General features: G+C 39.4%; 1 protein-coding gene across 2 annotated transcripts in view; it reads left to right on the top strand.

The window, feature by feature from the left end:
* Positions 1-23006, top strand: part of LOC124596369 (dyslexia-associated protein KIAA0319-like protein) — a 147585-nt gene that overhangs the window by 10809 nt on the left and 113770 nt on the right. For both annotated transcript variants that reach the window (XM_047135480.1, XM_047135479.1), the window contains exon 3: positions 13520-13656. In XM_047135480.1, coding sequence (XP_046991436.1) covers positions 13520-13656 — 137 coding nt within the window. The remainder of the gene's footprint in view (positions 1-13519; positions 13657-23006) is intronic.

Here is a 23006-nt window from a genome sequence, read left to right as displayed (position 1 = left end):
GGAGGATTTCATGAAGTAAGGATCTCATTTCAGGGCAGGATTTGAGGAAGTCGTATCCCTGCTGGGGAGCCACATTCAGAGTCTGATCCAGTCCCGGAAGCAAATTACCAGAGCCACTTCCTCATCCCCTCAAACCCAGAACCTCCCACAGAAGAACCCCAAAAGTGTCCCACTTGTGACAGGAACTTTCCGGGACTGTTAGTGGACATTAATATGGGATGTGTCAACCCATCATCTTTATGCGGGCTTGAACTCTTCTGGGGACACATTACGTGAAGTGTCTGAATGTTGTGGAGTTGCAACCCACTCTTCCTTAAGAGCCAAAGCCACAGAAGGTAGTTATGTTGGACACTGAGTTCTGGAGTGAAGCTGATGTTCTAGCTCATCCCAAAGGTATTCATTTGTGTTCAGGTCGGCAGTTTGGGTAGGTCAGTCCATTACAGGAATGGTGTTGTCCACAGACACTTACTTTATGTCAGAGTGCATTGTCATGCTGATAAAAGCAATCACCATGTCCCTTCTTCTGTACACAGAATACAGTGTTGTAAAATGTACTCCTATCCCACTTTACAATCACATCACTAACAGTCAACTTGGGCAGATTTAGAAGGGTTGTTACTTAGCTGGCATCTGACGACTGCCAATTAGCATTTTCATGAGTGCAATAAGGGAACCACCCACTAACCATGAAAAACACCCACATACCATAGCACCACCTCCTCCATACTTCACTGTTGCCACTACGGATGTCAGGTAACATTTTCCAGCCATTCACTGTGGGATCTTGCCCACTCGTTGCTTATAGGGTGCCTACAGGGTGCAGCATTCTCAGAATGCTATACAACAATTTCAAACAAATAACATTAGTAGCTTTATTTCCAGAAAGCAAACTGACAATACTTAACTTGACTATAGCAAATATCGTTACCGAGAGCCAACATGAAAACAGTACAATTCGTGCTATACCCAGAGTCTAAGGAAACACTTGATACGGATCACAGTGTAGCACCAACATTCATTGCAGACTCGGGCTGATCTGGGTGGCCAAGGCTAGCAGGAACGTCATTTATATGCACTTGTTGCAGGGAGTACACCAGGTGCGGTGCAGTCCAATTCCGCATACCATTGGCCACCGTTTCCTCACAGTTTTCTCTGCTCTTGCACTCCACCTCTTTGTTCCGGTGTTCGTGATTACGCCAGAACATTCACCATACCCAACCTTTCCATTTGGATTACCACAGGGTATAGCATGATTCATCACTTGATCTCAATCGTTTCCAGTCATCTTCTGTGCAGTGATGTCACTCTTTACTCCACCTCAGGCATCAGTTAGCATTGGCTTCAGAAGCGGGTGGCTTATGACCATGGTGCTTATAAAGTATTTGGCTGATTGTTTTGGAAGGTATATGTTGTAATGCCAATTAGTGGAGACTTGAAACAATATTTCCTTTGAGAACACTGACATGAAATGAAAGTTTCCATGAATTGTACAGCTGGAAACCCTCATCTTGGTTGAGCAGGTTGTCTGCTAATTGTATCTCTGTGGCTTCCTTGGCCACCGAATCCCAGTAGGATCAGGCTGTGGCAAGTATTTTAACTTTACTGTACTGCACGGAATGGCCAGTGGAAGTGGAAATGTCCAGCCACTGCAGATATGTTGGGCTTTATAGACAAGTGTATAGTTGGTTTTCAATGCAGCATTCTTTTACAGTGCTATTGTTTGTTCTATATACCTTTTAGCACACTCAGGGCTTTCTTGTGCACTCACCTCTCATAAAAACAGATCAACCCTCACAGATCGCAGAAGAGATGCCGTCTTAGCCGGTGGAAGGAAGACCATATCCGCTTCATATTTCTTCATTATAATTGCAATTTTTGAAGAAATGTTTTGACAAAAGGAAGATGTGTTTTTAGGAGATTGCATGTATTGTAAGCTCAACCATAGCAATTTATACTTGGAGGTGTCTAGCTGCCTCCATCCTTTACAAACAATGAGTGTACAAAACTTCAGTACACAGAGCTCGTGCAGTGTCCAATGCTGACAGCGTACAGAGTGAACTGATACACTTGGAAGAAATAGTCCATAAGAATGGATATACAAAAAATTGAATTACGAGATCTCTGCAAGCAAAAATGCCAGACGAACCAAAAAAAAAGAGCAAGAAGAAAGAGATATGAAATGTAAATGCTTTCTACAATGTGAGGGAAATATTTATTCAAAAATTGCAAGAATAATAAAGAAACATAAAGTTTATGTTATCTTCCTTCCATCAGCTAAGATGGCAGTTCTTCTGGGATATGTGAAGGATGATATGCTATTTATCAAAGTTGGTATATATAAAATTCCTTATGAGTGTGGTAGAAGGTATATAACAAAACAATACACCCTGTAAAAGAACGTTGCATTGACCACCAATGATACACTCGCCTACTGCAGCCCAATAAATCTGCAGTGGCTGAACGTTGTATTTCCACTGGTTACTATATGAATTATGGGAAAGTTAAAGTTCTGAGCACAGCCCCATCCTACTGGGATTCAGTGATCAAGGAAGCTGTGGAAATACAATTAACAAACAATATGCTCAACTGAGATCCGTCTTTTTGATATATGTCCCATGCCTTGCTAAATATTTCAGAGCTTTGTCTTTCCAGTTTCAGCCAGTTCTCGGTTCCAAGAATAATCTGAATTTTACAACATCCCTGGAAGGGCAGTAAATTCAGGAACTTTGTTATGAACAGTTGACAATTAACTGTTAAATTTTTGACAATCTAAGTGTCTTTACTCTGTACATGGCCTGATTTCACTCTCTGCGTATTGACTGGTGATTGTTCATCAGAGGACCTCAAACTATCGCCCGGTATAAAAGGCCGCCACGTGCACTCCGCAGATACTCTGCCATCCAAGTAGCCACTTCCTTTGTCTAGTGCAGTGTACAGGGTGAGTCACTAACTAGTGCCACCTAGAATAACTCCAAAAATATGATAGTAGCTGAAAAGCTTGTGGGACAAAAGTTGCATGGGACAACGGGGGCTGTAATGTGAAGTTGGTTTTTTGTTGCTAGGTAGGGTCGCTTCAGAGATATGAAGGTCAACTTTGTCAAGTTTGGTACTTATTTTCTGATAGCGGCTATTGAGACATATCCAATGATGTGTAACACTAAGGTCTTTGAAGGTGAATGAAGGCCACAAAGGTGGCATGAACGTCCATTTACAGAAGGTGTTCTAAGTGATGACCATTGGAATCAGTGCACTGCTGCAGTTTTCTTATCAGGGATTAAGTGGTATTCGTTATCACGTCAGCGCTTATCGAAACACATGCTCTGACAATTCTCTCCCGCATATCTTCAGGTGTAGTTGGAATGTCTTTATAAACAATGTCTTTTGCACATCCCCATAAGAAAAAATCCAGAGGTGTCAAGTCTGGTGAACGAGCTGGCCACGACACATCTCTTCCACGCCCAATCCAACAATTTGGGAATTGTCTCTGCAACTCATTTCTAGCCATCAGCACGAAATGTGGCAGACACCCATTGTGTTGATACCACATTCTGTTCCTTTTTCCTAAAGGTACTTCTTCCAATAACGGACCTAATGTTTATTGCAGGAATGTGGTGTACTTCCTACCATTAAGATTTCCTTCAATGAAATAGGGGCCTATAATTCTGTCCTCCAGAATCCCACACCATGCATTCACCGACCACAGTTTTTGGTGTGCAACTTGCCACAGCCAAAATGAATTTTCAGTTGCCCAACAACGCATGTTATGCAAATTAACATTTCCATGGTTCGTGAATGTAATCTTGTCAGTAAATAAAATCAAATTAATAAATGTTTCATCCCTCTGAATCTGAAATTGAGCCCATCGGCAGAATTCAGTGCGGCACATACAATCCGTCCCAGTTAATTCTTGGTGGAGACTGATATGGTAATGATGATATTTATGGTGATGCAGAACACGAACAACACTACTCTGGCTCATGCCAGATTCCCTTGCGATGTGACGCGAACTAACACAAGGATCTCGAACCACAGTGGCAAGAGTACCGATTTCCGTTTCCTCATTAGTAACTTTCCTTTGTCGGGTATGTTTCCGATGCGTTGAAGATTCAGTTGTTCTCAATTTATCATACACACATTTAAATGTATGACTTGAAGGGTGAGTACGTTGAGGATATCTTTCAGTGTATAAGGCTCTAGCTCTCACTGAATTTCATTGGCATTCTCCGTAAATGAGAAGCATATCGACTTGTTCTTCGAAGGAATACATCATTCACATTCGCTTGATTTGACGATACTAGTCTTACCATTCCTATTAATGTTGTATTTCGAAACCATCGAATGGTGTTTACATGTCAATGGCACGTTAGATGGATATGGTGTATTCAGCAAATATTTACTGTTTGCATGATATTCGAGAGAGTATTGTCAGAGCATGTGCTTCGATAAGTGCTGATGCGATAAGGAATATCACTCGATCCGTGATAAGGAGATTGCAGCATTGCATTGATACCAATGGTCATCATTTCGAATACCTTCTGTAAATGGACATTCATGCCACCTTTTTGACCTTCGTTGACCTTCAAAGACATTAATGTTACACATCATTGGATTCGTCTTGATACCCGCTATCAGAAAATAAGTACCAAACTATAGCATCCCATTTTTATATATATTAAAAAAAAAAAGAGTTGACCTTCATATCTGTGAAGCGACCCCACCTAGCAACAAAAAACCAATGTCATATTATGGCCCCCGTTGTCCCATGCAACATTTGTCCCACAAACTTTTCAGCTACTATCATACTTTCGGAGTTATTCTAGGTGGCGATAGTTGTGGCTCACCATGTATACAGCAGCTAGACAAAATAATGTAATTACACACATAATTTTACATAATGGCAGCTTCAACACCCATAACAACAAAACTCTGTATACTGATCAAAGTATGGGTAAATTTTGAATATTGGTCAAAGGGATATTTCACCATTCCTTGCATAGAAGGTTTTCCAATTTCTCGAGAGGTACTAATGGTGGGCCAGCAGTCTCTGTTTTTCCAGAACAAACCACGGTCACATTACAGTCCTGTACATAAGAGACCAAGGAAGGCTCTAATTTAATCATCATGCTCATTGAATCTGGAAACATTTTCAATTCTGTTGGAGCATGAACATCATCTTTGAAGATGGACTCCCCTCTCAGGAATGATGCTTGCCCCACATCCATAAATGTACTCCACAATCCACTGTAGAGTATGTGGCAAAGAGTATCTGAGTAGGGTCCTCTAAAATTGTTCCATGGGCTTTCCAATTACTTTTTGTGATGTTTCTTGTACTGCTCGCGACTACTAAACAAATTCAGTCAACAGTTTTAAATGCATCTTACTCCAAAGTGACGGGTGTGTTGCAATGTCATGAGAGACATCTGAGAACAAATAGCACAACAAATTTTTATTTATCTTTTGTATCATTGATCTCAACAAAAGTTCATTGTAAGCATTCTGTTATAAACTTGAACTCAGCTGTATTTTTGTGTGCTGTTAGTGGAATTGGTGATTTCAGTAATTTTTTGACTGATCTTCTTCTCTCTTTATCAAACACTTTACTTTATGCTCCAACAACAATAAGAGGAATTGCTGTGTCACAGACAGGCACAGTGAAAAAGAATGCTGAATATGTAAGCTTTCAGACAAAGTCCTTTTTCCAAAGCGGAAAACACGTCCAAGTTCTCTCTCTCTCTCTCTCTCTCTCTCTCTCTCTCTCTCTCTCTCTCTCTCTCACGCGCACACACACACACACACACACACACACACACACACACACACGTACATACATGGCCACTCTCCCTGAGTGCTATGGTGCAACTGCATGTGGATCGGGTAGGTAATCGGGTAGCGGGGCTGAGGAAGAGTGGTGAAGTGGGAGGAGGGGATAAACAGGATAGAGGTGGAGGAGGATGCTAATGCTACCTGTGAGAGTATGCAGAGACATGGTGAGGACAGCACAGAAGTGCTAGGTGCAGTGCCAGGAGGCTCTGCTGAGGGTAAGAGGGGCAGGAGTTATGGGAAGAGAAGAGAGAAGTAGAGAAGAGGAGAGCACTATGGGTGTGCATTGTTGAGATATAATGCTTCTTGTAGTGCTGGAGTGGGAACAAGGAAGGGGATAGGTAGGTGAAGGACAGGGACTAGTAAAGGTTGAGGCCAGGTGGGTTACAGCAACAAAGAGTGTATTGCAGGAAGAGTTCCCACCTGTGCAATTTAGAAAAGCTCTTGTTTGTGGGAAGAATCTAGATGGCACTGCCTGTGAAGCAGTCATTAACGTGAAGCACACCATGTTGGGTAGCATGTTCAGCAACTGAGCTACCTCTTAACCGCAGTTTGGTGGTGGCAGTTCATGCAGACAGACAGCTTCTTAATTGTCAATTTGACATAGAATGAGGCACAGTGTTTCCATTCTGGAATTTTTGATGTTTAATTTATTCAATGTTTGTTACAATTTTTTTCTTTTGTGACTGACTTAATCAGGTCTGATGGTGTTGTGGTAAAGCGCATGAGGTTGCATTATCAAATCGTGGTTGAACCAGAGAAGTTTCTCTGTCTGCCTTTAACCTAGCTTTAACATCTCAGTCATGTGAAGATTCACAAGTAACAATCCATAGTTTGGATTCCACTTTAATCTGTAGATCCTCTTTTTCCGATATGATTTCTGGTATAGGCGAGGCACACGAAGTTGCTGAAGTGTCATGCAATTAAAAGACTTGCACCAAGCCATTGTGCCACACAAAATTATAGGCAAACTCCAGCTTGTAACTTCGCAACTGAACTAATTCTAAAATTTTAAACAACTTCCCACCAAAGATAACATACAATCCAAGGATTTTATTGTAAGTGTTTAGAAAAACCAACTTTTTCAAATAATTCATCAATAAATTAAGTTTTTCTGTATTAACAATATGTGTTCAGGTGTACATAAATAAAACTGAAAGAAATGTTTAAGGCCTTGTAAATTTGTATTGTGACCAGAAAATCAAAAAAATAAAAATAAATTGTTAATAACTGGTTTGTAAATGATAGAAACACATGCACAAGCATTATTTAGTCTACTTTTACTTCAAAAAGTAATCAACAATGATATAACTTAACTCTACATACAAAAATGGAAAGGTCAGTATGGCATTGCAATAAAAATGATAAGACTGATACCCAACAGAATGAAAGCCCATACCCTTAAAGAAGTTACACTTTCATTTCATTGTGCCTGTAAGATTCACTGACCACCACAACATGATCACCAAAATTATTAAAGAATTTGGGCCATGCTTCACAGTTAGTAGAAGATGGTGTGTGTTGTACATGTCTCCTGGTTTTAACAATTTTGCTCTGGGGAATATTGTAAACATAGCCTCCTCAGAGCACATTGTATGTTTTGTTTGCTTTGAATCTCAGGTTTTTTGCTCTTTGCACCACTCAGAGCCTCGTCTTTGCACTTACATGTTCTAAAAAAATTTTGTTAGCAGTCTTATCATTGATATTTTGCTTGTACAGTCTGCATTACATTGTTTATGTATACTATGTTGTCTAAATGCTTATCATGCTCGGCAATCATTTCCCGTGTTGTTATCATTATAAATAACATTTACCTTTGATTCCCTCCCATATTTCAGAACACTTAGTTTTTTTTTATCATTGCATGTAGGGAAGAGTTTTTACTTGAACCCTCTTTGGTGTTATGAGACTGTATGCAGTAATTGTATGTACACATAGTAGATTTACAGCTGTTTGCATGGCTCCAACAACCATTACCAACTGACATCTTGCCCCCAGAAGATTATGTGGTTTGTGGTGACGTTAAATCAATCCAATGCCCTAATGGTCACAGGCATAAGAGTGACTTGAAGTGCATCTAGCAATTTAATAACACTGTGACGAAACACAAGGCAACATGAGTGGATAATAGATGAGCCAGAGAATAAGTGTAATAAATGAAGTGCGTATATTACATGGCGCAAGTCCTGAACTACATGCTTTGAAATATCTTAAGTGGTTTAAGAACTGTTGCTTCTTTTAAGGGGGCTGGGGAAAGGCAGGGGAGAGAGGCGAGGGGAGAGCTTGGCTGTATAAAAGCTACCCACTAAATGTGTCAAATACAGTCTAGTGTTATTACTGAGGAGGCAAGAGACTTTTTTCAAAATAACACTTTCTTTCTAATTTGCTGGAATTTGGCTAGCCTAAACATGACTAGCATTAAGCAGTATAGTGATAGTTTATTGTCAATGAATTGTACAGATTAAGGTTCTGTATTTTCTTGTCCACTACTAATTTATACCCGGACTTGTTTCACATCCGCGGGATCTATTGAACATGATTAGCTCTCATTGCATTTGCACCCTGGATCTGTTTGAACTTAGTTACTGTATTAATGCCTATGTCTCCCTCTACAATTCCCACACCCTTAAACCCCCCCTCCCCCCCCCCCCCCCCTCCAAGTTGTGCCATAAATTTATTTTTCCCGTATTCGATACAGTACCTTCTCGTTAGTAATTTGATCTGCCCAATTCATCTTCAGCGTTCTTCTGTAGCATCACATTTCGAATGCTTATACTCTCTTCGTATCTGAACTACTTATCATTCACATTTCATTTCTGTACAAGGATATACTCCAGACAAATATCTTCAGAAAATACTTCCTAACACTTAGATTTAAATTAGATGTTAAAAAACTCTTCTTGAAACTTGCAGAATTGAAGCTGTGAGGACGGATCGTGGGTCGTGCTTTGGTGGAACACTTGCCCACGAAAGGCAAAGGTCCCGAGTTCGAGTCTTGGTCCTGCACACAGTTTTGTTGTGCCAGGAAGTTTCATGTCAGTGCACACTCCGCTGCAGAGTGAAAAATCTCATTCTGGAAACTCCTCTTCTGTCTCACTACCGTCTCAACTACAGTTTACTTTTCATAGTTTTCAACTCTTGTAACTGCAGCCAGGTTTCTGGATGTGCAGAAAATGACTTTTCACTCGCGTATTTTATTCCTGCTTCCTTCAGAATTTTAAAGAGTGTAGCCTCTTCAGCATTGACAAAAGCTTTCTGTAAGTCTACAAATGCTATAATTGTAGGTTTGCCTTGAGTTGTAGGATTGGTATTGCCTCCTGTATTCCTATATATACCTGGAACTGAAACTGATATTTCCCGAGCTTGGCTTTTATCACTTTTTCCATTCTTCTATAGATAACACCTATCAGTATATTGCAGCCATGATTTATTAAACTGATGGTCCACCAGTATTCCAAACAGTCAGCATCTGCCTCCTTTCTAATAGGAATAATGTATTACATTCTTCTTGAAGTCTGAGGGTATTTCATGTTTCTGACATATCTTGCATTCAAGTTAAACAGTTTTGCCTTGACTGACTCTCCCAAGGATCTTAATAATTTGGAGGAATTGTCGCCTGCTCCTCAGGGACTTGTTTTGACTTAGGTCTTTCAGAACTTTGTCAAACTCTTCTTGTGGTATTATATCTCCAAGCTCATCCCTCTCTACTTCCTCTTCCTTTTCTGTTATATTGCCTCCAAGTTAATATCCCTTGTATAGCACTTCTATATCTTCCTTCCACCTTCCAGATGTCCCATCTTTGCTTAGGCCTTGGGGCACTTGATGTTCATATAGCTACTTTTCTATTCTCCAAAGATCTCTTTAATTTTTGTATAGACTGTGTTTATCTTTCCCCTAGTCATGCATGCCTCTAAAGCCCTGCAGTCTTCTAGCCATTCCTGCTTAGCCGTTTTGCATTTTTTGTTGCTTTCATTTTTTAGACATCTGCATTCCTTTTTGCCTTTTTCATTTGACACAATTTTATGTTTTCCGCTTTCAGTAATTAAATTCAGTACCTCCTGTGTTATTCAAGAATTTCTGCTAGGCATTTTCTTCTTACCTATTTGATCCTCTGCTACCTTCGCTATAAGGGGCAATCAAAAAGTTTCCTTCTCATGGCCATGCAGTCCAGAATCGATATGTCAATCAGGCAAAATTGCTGTGAGAATTGAGGCAATCATCCCATCAATGCACCAGGTTGAAGATGCCCATTTGGTAAAACACGATATCCTGTTCTGTAAAGAAGTCTGTGACTGCCTGCTGCACATTCTCGCCCAAGAGGAATCGTCGACCATTTGAGGCCTTTCATAAGGAACCAAAAGCATGATATTAACATGAAGAAAGATCAGGACTATAGGGTGGGTGCTCGGGTCTCTCCCACTTGAATTTGCATACCTACTGCATTGTGACATTTGTGATAGGGGTATGTGCTTCACTACGAAGCAGCAGCACTGTGCATAATAGTGGTGTTTGACAGACGTGGTGTCCCATAGTAATTCTTCATTCTCCGATGGATGTCTACCATTGTTTGTCCTTTGGCAGCCAAGGAAAGAATAACAGCATGTTATTCCTGTCCGAATGCATTTGTTAATAATGTCACCGTAGCTCACATTTTTGTATTTACTACACAGACGTCAGAAAGACATGAATACCACACTGATTCTTTGCTTACATATTGGTGCTTATTTTGATATGTACCAACATCATTCTTACACAGTGTTGCCTTTATACTGCAGCAACACATTCAAATGGAAGCTTTCTGATTACCCCTTATATGTCATCTCTCAGAGCTACCCATTTGTCTTACACTGTATTCCTTTCCTGTGTTTCAGGCAAATGTTGCCTAATGTTCTCTCAGAATTACTAGTCTTTGAAACAAATGAACCAAATGCCGAACACATTTTATGTATTTCCTACCAGTGATGTTTTATGGAATGATTTTCTGGGGTAACTTATCACTGAGAAAGGAAGTACTGTATGCACAAAAACTAGCAGTAAGAAAAATGTGTTGTATTCACCTGCAGTCATTTTGTAGATGCCTCTATTAGGAGTTTGGAATTCTAGCTGTTTCTTCACAGTATATACATACTCATTAATGAAATTTATCATGAATAATCCATCACAATATGAGAAGAATAGTGGCGCCCATGCTTATAACACTAGAAGAGAAAATGACCTTTATTAGCCATTATTAAAGCTGTCATCTGTGGCTCAGAAAGAAGTTCAGTATGCATCAACAATAATTTTCAACATTTACACAGTTACACAAAGTGACTGGCGGGTAACAAAACAAGTTTTACATTTAATCTAAAATTATTTCTTTGGACAGCTCTTTCCTTTCCATAGGCAAATTTTAAACCTGCTAGCTTAAAAGAATTAGTTTTTAAGTGTAGTTGCGTGGGTAAGATTGAAAAATAATATGTTCATCAATGTTAAAACTAATAATGTATAAGTTACATATCGTGTACACTGATTCATTTCACACCATTTCTATAAAAAAATTGTTGAATAATCTAAATAATAAATAAACTCATCCTCTTGTTCCTTCAATTTATCCAGGTACCAGTGCCTGAACTTTCTACTTTTTTGCAATTTCTTCTGTTTTAATCTACAGTTCTTAAACGATAAATTATGGTCAGAGGCCACACCTGCCCCTGGAAATATCTTACAGTTTAACATGTAGTTTTTAAATATTCTTTTCCACAGATACAACCTTCTTACATTATTGTTAAACCAAATGTTAGTGATAATTAAATTATGCTTTGTGCAGAATTCTAGCAAGTGACTTTGTTTTTCATTTCTTTCCCCCAGTCCATGTTGTCCTATTATTTTTCTTTCTTTTCGTTTCCCTACTACCAAATCTGAGCTTCCCATCACAATTCTACTACCAAATCTGAGCTTCCCATCACAATTAATTTGCCATCTCCTTCAACTGTCTGAATAGGTTTTTTTTTTTATTTATTTATCATACAGTCTTTCAATCTCATCATCACCTGCAGAGCTATTTTACATACAAACTTGTGATATTGTGGTGGTGTTGGCTTCATGTTTATCTTGGCTATGATAATGCTTTCACTATACTGTTCGTAGTAACTTACCAGATGTCCTGATCTTTCTGCCACCCACTTCACTAATTCCAATGGTATTTAACTTCAGCCCATCAATTTTCCTTTTCTAATTCTCAAACCTGTCTACTGGACATTCCACACTCTGACCCACAGAATGTCATCCATCCAACTTAACTAAAAAGTTGTAAATAGTGACTGAAAAATTATGTCACACACTTCATGTGGCAGAAAGCCTCCTTAACAACCACCTAACTTGAAATGAGTGTATTAATTGTCAGCTGCACTAACATGTGAGATACAGTGACATCCCTAAGGTAAAAATATGGCAAAAAGTCACTCTCCAGTTAATGTGTATATTAAAGCAATGGAAATGTTTTCTTTTCAAAAGCCTGGAATCCTTCTCTGTCCAAAATATTCTTCTTTAAATTTTGTACTCCAGTTGAGCTTAGTGAAAGTTCCACAGTATATCATTTAGTCAATAGCCTAGAAACACTTGATTAGGTGTGAAAAATGGCATCTGATGATTTATTGTTAGTCACAGTGGTCTTTTTTCACTTTTGCAAACAGAAGAAAATCATATCTGAAAAATGTGGGCTCTAGGATGCATGTGTGAGTGTCTGGATTTATCACTTCTCCTCCCCCCTATCCCTGCCCCAATTGACAATTGTTTTGCCTACTCTGTGACCATTAAAAGGTACTTTTTTGGAATTTTTGGAAGAAGAAAACACGCTTCAAAGAGCTATTTTTTACTAATTCTCCTGGGTCTCATTCAAAAGCAATGAAAATAATACTTGAGAATTTCACCTAATGGTTAGTGTCTGATTTTCATTTGTTGATGTGCTGCTACTTCCATCTGCAGTCCAGAAATTTAATGTTATCTGTTTAGTTCCATTCCTTGCTCTCTGTAGTTTTCTGGCACAATCATCATAGGGGGGATTTGGGTGCAGACCTGCTGCTTTGTGACTGGACCAAATAGCTACAATCATGATGTTCCAGTTATCACAGTGGTGCATTCAGTTTCAAGTTCATGGCTCATCTCTTAAGCATGGTAGTGAGAGCACATCTCTAATTTCTAATATTTGCAGCAAAGGACTGGACATAGTTATCATGCCTATTTCTTGATGTGAGCAAAACCTGGTCATTCTCCAAGCATTCAGTGACATTTGTATTTTGTCAGTATTCAGGCAGCAGACTTTCTATGTTTAGTTCAGATTTAGAAAAATCACTAATATATTTTATTTAAAAAATTAACATTATAATTTTTTTGTTGTAACCATTGATAATCATTTTCATGTGACCTACATTGTAGTTGAGAACATTTTATAACTGTTTTAACCCCATTTGCTCAACTGTTCTGTAACTTCAAGGTTGCTGCATGGGTTGATTATTATGAATAAGACTGGTAATGTCTCAGGTGAGCCAATAATTTTGAAAGCATGACATATCCATTTTACCTAACACTTATTTTAAAAAAGCATGCCACTCTTCTTTCACAAGATATCCCTCCAGTCATTTGAGATTTTTAACTCAGTTTTAGCCTCTTGTATTTCTGGTCTATGTTGGCTCTGCTAATGAAGTACTTTCTTTTGTAGATTGAGTGTGTGAGCAATCAGATGTGTGCTCCATTGTTCCGTCCTGAGCCACAGTTTGGAAGCCATGTTCGCATGGTACTTGTTCAGCCAGTGTCATCTGATACCTGGAGTGACATTGATGTTTTTCAGAATGATATGTAAGTAAATATTCTGATTAAATTATCTGCTGTGTCTTGTTGTTTTTATCTACTATTCACACTTCTATTGCAGCCAGTACTGATAAAGTGTTTAAACCAACAGTGGTGGATGTAATCCCACTTGTATTAAATTGTGCTTTTATAGGTTACAGCAATTTACAAACTAACTAATTCACTCTCTCTCTCTCTCTCTCTCTCTCTCTCTCTCTCTCTCTCTCTCTCTCTCGCGCACACACACACACACACACACACACACACACAGAAAGAGGGGGGGGGGGAGAGAGGGAGAGAGAGGGGAGGATATTAAAGCTCTATATCTAAAAGTTAAAAAAGATTAGGAATCTTGCCACTCTGTATTTGTACACTATCTGATCAGCAATATCCGAACATTCTTCTATGATGCGGAATTGGCCTGCCAGTATAAAAGGGCGCAAGGAGTATTGTGTTGTCAGTAGGGAAGCGGTAACACCAGAATGTGGCAGCCAGGAAAGCTCAGTGACTTGTGAACATGGAGAGCAGATCTACCAGGGACATTTCAGTACTTCTAAAGCTGCCCAAGTTGACTGTTGGTGATGTGACTGTGAAGTGGAAACGAAGCAACAACCACAACTGAACCAAGACCAGATGATTCCATGCACTGTCAGACAGGGGGCCACTGAACATTGTGGAATCTGTTTATAAAAAAATTGCATGAAATCAGTGGCAGGAATCACCCATGAGTTCCAAGGTGCTACTGGCAGTCGATCTTGCACTATGCATAGTGAGCTAACAAGAAAGGGGTACAACAGCTCTTCATTAGTCACTTATTTCAATAGTCATTACTAAGTGACACTGGGATAAGGTGAAGATTGATGCCACTGGACAGTGGATGACTGGAGACAAGTGATTTTTGCTTGATGAATCTGATGAAATGTGCTATACCCTGCATAAATCTGATGGAACGATTTGGGTAAGGCAAGTAGTGGGAGGACATTAACTGCTATCATGTGCAGTGCTAATAGTGAAATATGCAGGAGGTGGTATTATGGAATTGGGGTGTTTTTCATCGTTAGGATGTGGTGCCTATCTTGTGCTTAAGAAAGTGCTTAATGTGGAAAGATATAAACACATTTTACAGTATGGTGTACTGCGTACAGTAGAGGAAACATTTGGTAACAGTGATTGTAGCAGCATGCACATGTACCCGGTCATGAAATAGCATCTCTGAAGCAGTGGTTTGTGGACAATAACATTCTTGAAATGTCCTGGCCTGCCCAGTGTCTTGAACTGAACCCAAATGGAACACCTTTGGGAGGAGTTGGATCATCAACTCCACTCCAGACTCCAGTGTCCATCATCACTTCCTTTATAGGGTTTTGGCTCTTAAAAGAGGAATTGGCTGCCATTGCTCCACAGACATTCATAAACCTCATTGAAAGTGTTCATAGCATAGTTCAAGTCATCATAAAGGCAAAGGATGGTACATTGCATATTAATGTCCATTAATAGGTGTCTTGATACTTTTGATCACATAGTGTGCATGAAATTAAAGTAACTGATATTGTAAAGTCATTGTGACATAAGTATGCGCTTATATATTCTCATTTGTACCCAGGTTATGTTATGTTTAATAGGTTTAGGGTTTTAACAGGCAATGTATAAATGAATAAAACTGGAAATTGATTAATCCTTAATTATACTGTGGATGATAAAAATCAGATAATTTAGTTTTATTGGCACTATTGATTTAATTCTTGTAATCCCTATTGCACAATTCAAGCAAAAATAGGAAACATTTTTATTGTGTACACAAGATTGCGACTCAGGTTGATTATTGTGAATAAAACTGGAAATATCTTAGCTGAGCCACCAGCTTAGTGGTGTCACATATTCATTTGCCTAGCACTATTAAAAGAACCACATTTATTCTTCTTTCACAAGACGTCGCCAAACATTGCCGTGTAACTTTCTGACACTCACTCTTCCATTCTTAGTGCAGCACGTAGTGTGTTACTGAAAAGCCATATAAAGAATTTCATGGAAGTCTGAACTATATTTAACTCAGTGCTTCTTTGAGAAGTACAGACATCTGGAAATCATGTGGCAAATAAGTCTGTGGAGTATGGAAATATTCAAATTTAATGTCTGTGGTTGTAGGGATTGTTGCATGTTCCTTCTTGGTGCAACAAAACAGCTGCAGACAACTATCCACATCGTTCCAGATGATGATTTAGGAAGTCTGAGTATGAAATGCTAGTGATAGTAGTTCCAAGTTTATCGCATTTTTGTCCCAAAAGAGGGTCAACGCAAGCTTCTATGCTGATGGTTGTGTTTGTAATTTTTTCTCCTTGTCCCCCTCCCTGTCCCCCTCCCCCTTTTTAAGAGGAATTGTGTCATTTCTTACCAATTCTTTCTAGTTGATGGCAGTGGACTCTGATTTCATAACCTGTGGTGATTCATGTAAGGAAGGCATCACCTTCTTGTTTGTTGAATGGAAGATGTTTACCTGCATCAACATGTTACTGTTTTAATTTGGGAGTACATTGCTGGGGCATGTGTTCTACAGGTGCCTTGTGAAATCATGTCGTATCATGTATAATGTGGTGTGCTGAACCGTGAGTAGTGTTTACAGTTGCTATGCTGTCGACCAGTGTCACTTGGCAGTTGGACATCAAGCTGGTTTCAACAATTGCATTCATTTGTTAAGTGGTAATATGATATGCCTGACCTGAATGCAGATTATATGTCATAGATGTCACATCATTTGCTAACTTTGAACTCCATTTGTATACTTGATGCTGTAACAGATGCGTGTCGTTACAGAGGACATTAACTGTGAAATGAATTTCAATAGGTTTCTCATCATAATAGTCCGTATCTGTAGCTGAATTGTTAGCACGGCTCACTTTGATATGGGGGGCCTGGGCTCGATTCCCAGTAATGCCAGGAATTTTTCCATGTTATGGAGACCGGTACAGTGTGCATTCAGCATTCTGAGGCCAACAGGTGGCTTACTTGACCAATTAGCGGCAGTTCCAATGTCAACAAACCCAACAGCAACCAGGAGAATGGTGTGCTGACTACATGCTCCTCCATGCTGCATGTGATGACGCCATTGGTAGAGGACGGCATGGCGGTCATTAAGACCTGTCTAAGATGAGAATGCAGAACTTTATCTTTTATCTCACCTTAATTAAGCAGAAACTGAATTACAGGACAGTATTCATCCGTGCTCAAAAAGCTAGTGGGGATGCTATCATGGCACTGCTTAGTCAACGGAGCTTGTGCATCTACACAATGCTGCTACATAGTTACCCTCAAGTAAACTCACAGCTGGTGATACATAAGTTTTCCCAACAACCTGTAGGTAAAGAGAAGCAGGCAATTTTTCAAAGAGAAGCTGTTTGTTGGGGAGCAAACATTCAAAGAACATTATTTTTCTACATGATTTTCCTCAATCACTACTCACATAGAATTATAGTAATTAGTACATCTATGATTAGTTTCTCTCATTTGTACAAGAGGACTATTTTTTAAGTAAACAGCATTAAATTACCCCAGTTCAGCCATTAGTGGTTCTGTCTTTGTGAACAGAAAGTAAATGAATATACTGGTGCTGATTAGAATTGTCAAAACCTGTCAAGTCTTTATAATTAGGAATGAATTGGTTCGATGATGTGAAAACTGAGACAGCAACATCAATTGTTGATGATTTATGCTTTGACAATGTTAGAAATGGCCTGAAGCCTGTTTCTGTGCCTGACATAAGACATTCTAAAAGGCTATAAAGCTGTTTTAATCTGCCAGGAAGTTTCATATCAGCGCACACTCCACTGCAGAGTGAAAATCTCATTCTGGAAACATCCCCCAGGCTGTGGCTAAGCCATGTCTCCGCTGTATCCTTTCTTTCAGGAGTGCTAGTTCTGCAAGGTTCGCAGGAGAGCTTCTGTAAAGTTTGGAAGGTAGGAGACGAGATACTGGCAGAAGTAAAGCTGTGAGTACCGGGCATGAGTCGTGCTTCGGTAGCTCAGATGGTAGAGCACTTGCCCGCGAAAGGCAAAGGTCCCGAGTTTGAGTCTCGGTCGGGCACACAGTTTTAATCTGCGAGGAAGTTTCATATCAGCGCACACTCCGCTGCAGAGTGAAAATCTCATTCTGGAAACATCCCCCAGGCTGTGGCTAAGCCATGTCTCCGCTGTATCCTTTCTTTCAGGAGTGCTAGTTCTGCAAGGTTCGCAGGAAAGCTTCTGTAAAGTTTGGAAGGTAGGAGGCGAGATACTGGCAGAAGTAAAGCTGTGAGTACCGGGCGTGAGTCGTGCTTCGGTAGCTCAGATGGTAGAGCACTTGCCCGCGAAAGGCAAAGGTCCCGAGTTCGAGTCTCGGTCGGGCACACAGTTTTAATCTGCGAGGAAGTTTCATATCAGCGCACACTCCGCTGCAGAGTGAAAATCTCATTCTGGCTGTAATTTGTTGATTTTCAAACATATATAAGCTCTGCAGAGCTGAACTGTTTATGCTTAACAGCACAATTGTCTGGTCATAATGCCATCTGATAGCTGCTGAAGCTCACAGAATCATACTGATGTGTATTATATAAATTGTACTGCAGAAGAGTTGGTACTATGTGTTGCTTTTTTAAAACTATTGACGACAGCTTGTCTAATTTCAGTCTTTCCCCTCTTCTGTTTAAGTTTTAATTTCAGTGGCCTCTCCATACATCCTAGGAGCATGATGGCCAAGAATAAATCTGCTTATTGGTTTCGTTATGTTGAAGACATTTTCTTTAAATGGCCTCATGGAGAAAATAAATTTCAAAATTTTCTCAATTTTACGAGTGATACTGGTAATTTTTGAGAACATTTCTCATGGAGAACGGCTGTTTTTCTTAGTATTTTAAAATGAACACAAAAAGTCTCGACTGCAAGAAACCTTTATTTTTATGGTTACCGGTTTCGCTCAGTTACTGACCGTCTTCAGCCCTCATACTGCATTGGTAGGTGGTGGCAGTGAATGGAGCAGGCATTACAAACTCAACGAATGTCAACTGCATGACTAGTTCACTGCCACTGCCTACCAACTTAGTATGAGGTCTGAAGATAGTCAGAAACTGGTAGCCGCGAAAATAAAGATTTCTTGCGATTGAGACTGTTTATGTTCATTTTGAATAATATTAATTTTGAAATGATGTTCACAATGTAAAATGAGAAACGAGGCCAAATTTCATTTCTGGATGTACAGTTACTTAGAAAAGTGATGAAATTTTAGGGCACAAAATCTACAGAAAGCCTACTCATGTAGACAGATACCTTAACAAAAATTTCTGTTATCACCCTAAGCAAAAAGAGGAGTAATAAAGGCATTAGTGTGCTGGGCTAAAAGAATCTGTGGACCACAATTTTAGGTGGAAGAAATTGGACATTTAATAATTATTTTTAGAAGAAATGGCTGCTTTGACAAAAGGCTAAATTAGGTGCTACATCTAAAGAATCTGGTTTTTCTGACAAAAAACAACGAGCTAAATTGAATGTTTTCCTTACATTCTTCCATCAGCAGAATACTAACAGGTCATGGTATTGTCACAGTGCTCAAACTGACAAGAATTGTGCACAAATACTTGGATACTCCAAAAGACCAACACCCACTGCATGCCATGGCAGGAGCATACAAAACGTATTACACTTGTGGCCGAATGTACTTAGGAACTACTAAAAGAAGTGTCAACAAAGGAGCCATTATCACTTGGGCAACAAGGATAAATTAGAAGTAGCAGATCATGCACTGGGGCAAGCACTCCGTCTTCAGGCCACGAGTGGCCTACCGGGACCATCCGACCGCTGTGTCATCCTCAGTGGAGGATGCGGATAGGAGGGGCGTGTGGTCAGCACACTGCTCTCCCATATGCACTGGGGCAAGGGAGCCATCAAATTCTTCTTCTTCTTCTTCTTCTTCTCTACTTCATTTACCTTCTTCACCGCTTCTTGGAGTAGGCTTACAGCCTGTTCTGTCTTCACTGAAGCTATGAGTGCCTTGGCCATGCTACATCTCTCTTTCCTATTCATTTATAATTTATTACTTGTCTAATTAGTCCGTCTTCCCACATTCTGGTGATTTATTGTTTCCATTTTATGGTTCATGGTTTTATTTTTTCATTTATAGAGCAAATATTATGTTCTTCGGTTCTATTCTCCAATACTGTAGTTCTATCAAGATCCAGCCATTACTATGTTAGGATGAACAGAGAAGCAATAGAAACTAAAAAAAAAAACACGAAAACAACTTTAACAGAACAAAAGGAAGACTGGATTTAGATAAGTTGTGTACATTAGTGCCAAATGAAATCGTGTCAAAACACAGTTGTTGGGTAAGAAATAAACAGTGGAAAATTAATGAACGTCTTTGTAGCCTCTTAGGGTGTGTCCAGCATTAGAGAGGAAACATTAGGCACAGAAATGTGCTTTGGACCATCACGTAATACCCATAGAGCAGTAATCACCGAAGATATAAACATTGGCATTGAAAGTCTGCATTGTGCAACGTCACCAGATTTCCTTATTTTCAATTCATCAGCCAGATGTTACTGTTGGTTTCTGCTCCTTTTTTGTCAACTGTAACCCTCCCTATGTATCTGTTGGCAAGGAGACACATGCAGGAACATTATTGGAATTAACAAAGCAGTAGTTCAACAATTATTCCTAACAATGACCATTTTTTTACAGAATTGTGAAACAATGTAACTACAATGAGTCATTATACACTAAGGTGACAAAAGTCATGGGATAGCAATTTGAACATATACAGATGGTGGGGGTATTGCATACACAATGTATAAAACGGCAGTGCAGTGGCAGAGCTGACATTTTTACTCAGGTGATTTGTGTGAAAACATTTCCAACATAATTATGGATGCCCGATGTTAATTATCAGACTATGAATGTGGAATGGTAGTTGGAGATAGATGCATGGGGCATTCTGTTTCAGAAACCCTTAGGGAATTAAATATTCCAAGATCCACAGTGTCAAGAGTGTGCCAAGAATACTGAATTTTAGGCATTATCTCTTACCATGAACAATGCGGCAGTTGACAGTCTTCATTTAACAACGGAAAGCAGCGACATTTGTGTTGAGTTGTCACTGCTAACATGCAAGCAACATCATCTGAAATAAATGCAAAAATCAATGTAGGACATTCACCATCTGTTAGGCCAACATGGCGAAATTGATGAGCTGTGGCAGCAGGTGACCAACGTAAATGCCTTTGCTAACAGCACAACTTCGCCTGCAGTTCCTCTCCTGGGCTTGTGACCATGTCAGTTGGATGCTAGACCACTGGAAAACTGTGGTCTAATCAGATGAAACCTGGTTTAAATTGATAACAGCTGATGGAAGGGTTCATGTGTGACACAGACCCCACATAACCATGGAACCAAGTTGTCAACAAGGCACTGTCCAAACCGGTGGAGGTTGCATAATAGTGTGGGCTGCATTTACATGGTCCAACTGAACCATTCACTGACTGGAAATAGGTATGATTGGCTACTTGGAGACAACTATGGAATTTTTATCAAATAATGGAAAATCCAGGATGGAATGTAACAATACCAGAGAAGGAAAGTTGCTACTCACCATATAGCGGAGATGCTGAGTCGCGATAGGCACAATAAAAAGATTCACACAATTAAAGCTTTCGGCTATTAAGGTCTTTGTCAGCAGTAGACACACATACACGCGCACACACACACACACACACACACACACACACACACACACACACACACACACACACATAAACGCAACTTGCACACACATCTGCAGTCTCGGAGAGCAGTGTGGTCTCAGCTCTCTGAGACTGCAGATGTATGTGCAAGTTGCGTTTATGGAATTTTTATGGACGACAAAATTGTTTGCTGTGAGTTTGAAGAACATTCTGGACAATTCAAGCAAATGATTTGGCCACTCAGATAGCCTAACATGAATCCTATTGAACATTGGACATAATTAAGAGGGCAGTTTGTGCTCAAAATTTTGCACCGGTGACACTTTTGCAATTATGGATGGGTATAGAGGCAACATGGCTCACTATTTCTGCAGAAGGCTTCCAGTGGCTTTTTGAGCCCATTCCACGTCGAGCTGCTGCACTACACGAGGCAAAAGGAAGTCCAACACAATATTAGGAGGCATCCCATGACTTTTGTCACATCAGTGTAAATTAACCAGTGAACACTTTATATTATTTTTTTTTATGCTTACTCATTTGTGTTCTTGCACAACACCAACACCACATTTAGTTGCAGAATATGGCTGATTAAATATATATTTTGTTGTCAGTAATTGTTTTTCCATGACACGTGGATATAATGAAAACACAGATTTTTGGGTAAAAGTGTACTTACGGTGTCAGCAGCTACCCTGTTCCCTGCTTTGGAAATTGTAATGGTTCGTAAGGTTCATGTGATGAATCGTGGGAAGTCAGTAAAACAAATTGTGAGTAAGATACAGGTAGCCAAAGAAATTTATATTCTTAATTTTCTATGGTTTGTAAATAAAGTTAGCTGGTATTTTAGGGAGGATGCTAAGTTCACCGGACTTGGATACGATGTGACGTCATTATGACGTATACACGCTACATCGAAAACGATAGAAACCGTATATCGACTATTCGACTTTTGTGAACTTTCGAGAGGTTGTGACGGGGTAGCGCTGTGCTCTGCACCATTCGTTGAAATGTGTTTTGCGTTCCTTGCGTTTAAATCGTGTATTGTACTGTGTTTATGTCCTGTACGTTGTTTTTCGTTTGCTCGTCTCTAATTATGTGTTCAGCATTCGAGAGACTAACGAGAGAAAATCTGAAAGAGTTCAGCATCGATGACGACAGGCAATTTGTATTTGTATTTATTTATCCTGTGGATCACATATTGTACAAAGTACACATGATATAGGACAAGTCATTTTTCTTAACAAATATGTAGTTTGGAGAAAAAAATAGGCAACGGACTGCCATTTAAAAAAATGTACACAAAATTGTTCATTGATGAATATAGTAACTTCACATACAGAGAATACAAACAATTTACATGGGGAGCTAAGAAACATGTAGGCAATGTAGTGCTACTTTAAATTTACACAAATAATCACTGAGATTACAGAATAGTGAAAATGTCAACTGGAAACAACAGAAGGACAATGTCATTTAAAAACTACATTAAACATGAAATTAACATTGAGATTTCACAGACAATTAAGTTTTAATACTAATAGAATGTGTACTTGTACATTCAAAAAGCGAGTTAAAAAATTTGGGGAAGTGAAACTGAAACATAGTTGTGTATAGTAGAAATTAGGTTATTATTTTGCCTACAGAATGTTTTACCCTA

Source organism: Schistocerca americana, chromosome 2 (assembly GCF_021461395.2).
Source record: "Schistocerca americana isolate TAMUIC-IGC-003095 chromosome 2, iqSchAmer2.1, whole genome shotgun sequence".
Taxonomy (NCBI): Eukaryota; Metazoa; Arthropoda; class Insecta; order Orthoptera; family Acrididae; genus Schistocerca; species Schistocerca americana.
The sequence above is the reverse complement of the archived record's forward strand: the minus strand, read 5'-3'. Positions and strand labels throughout refer to the sequence as shown.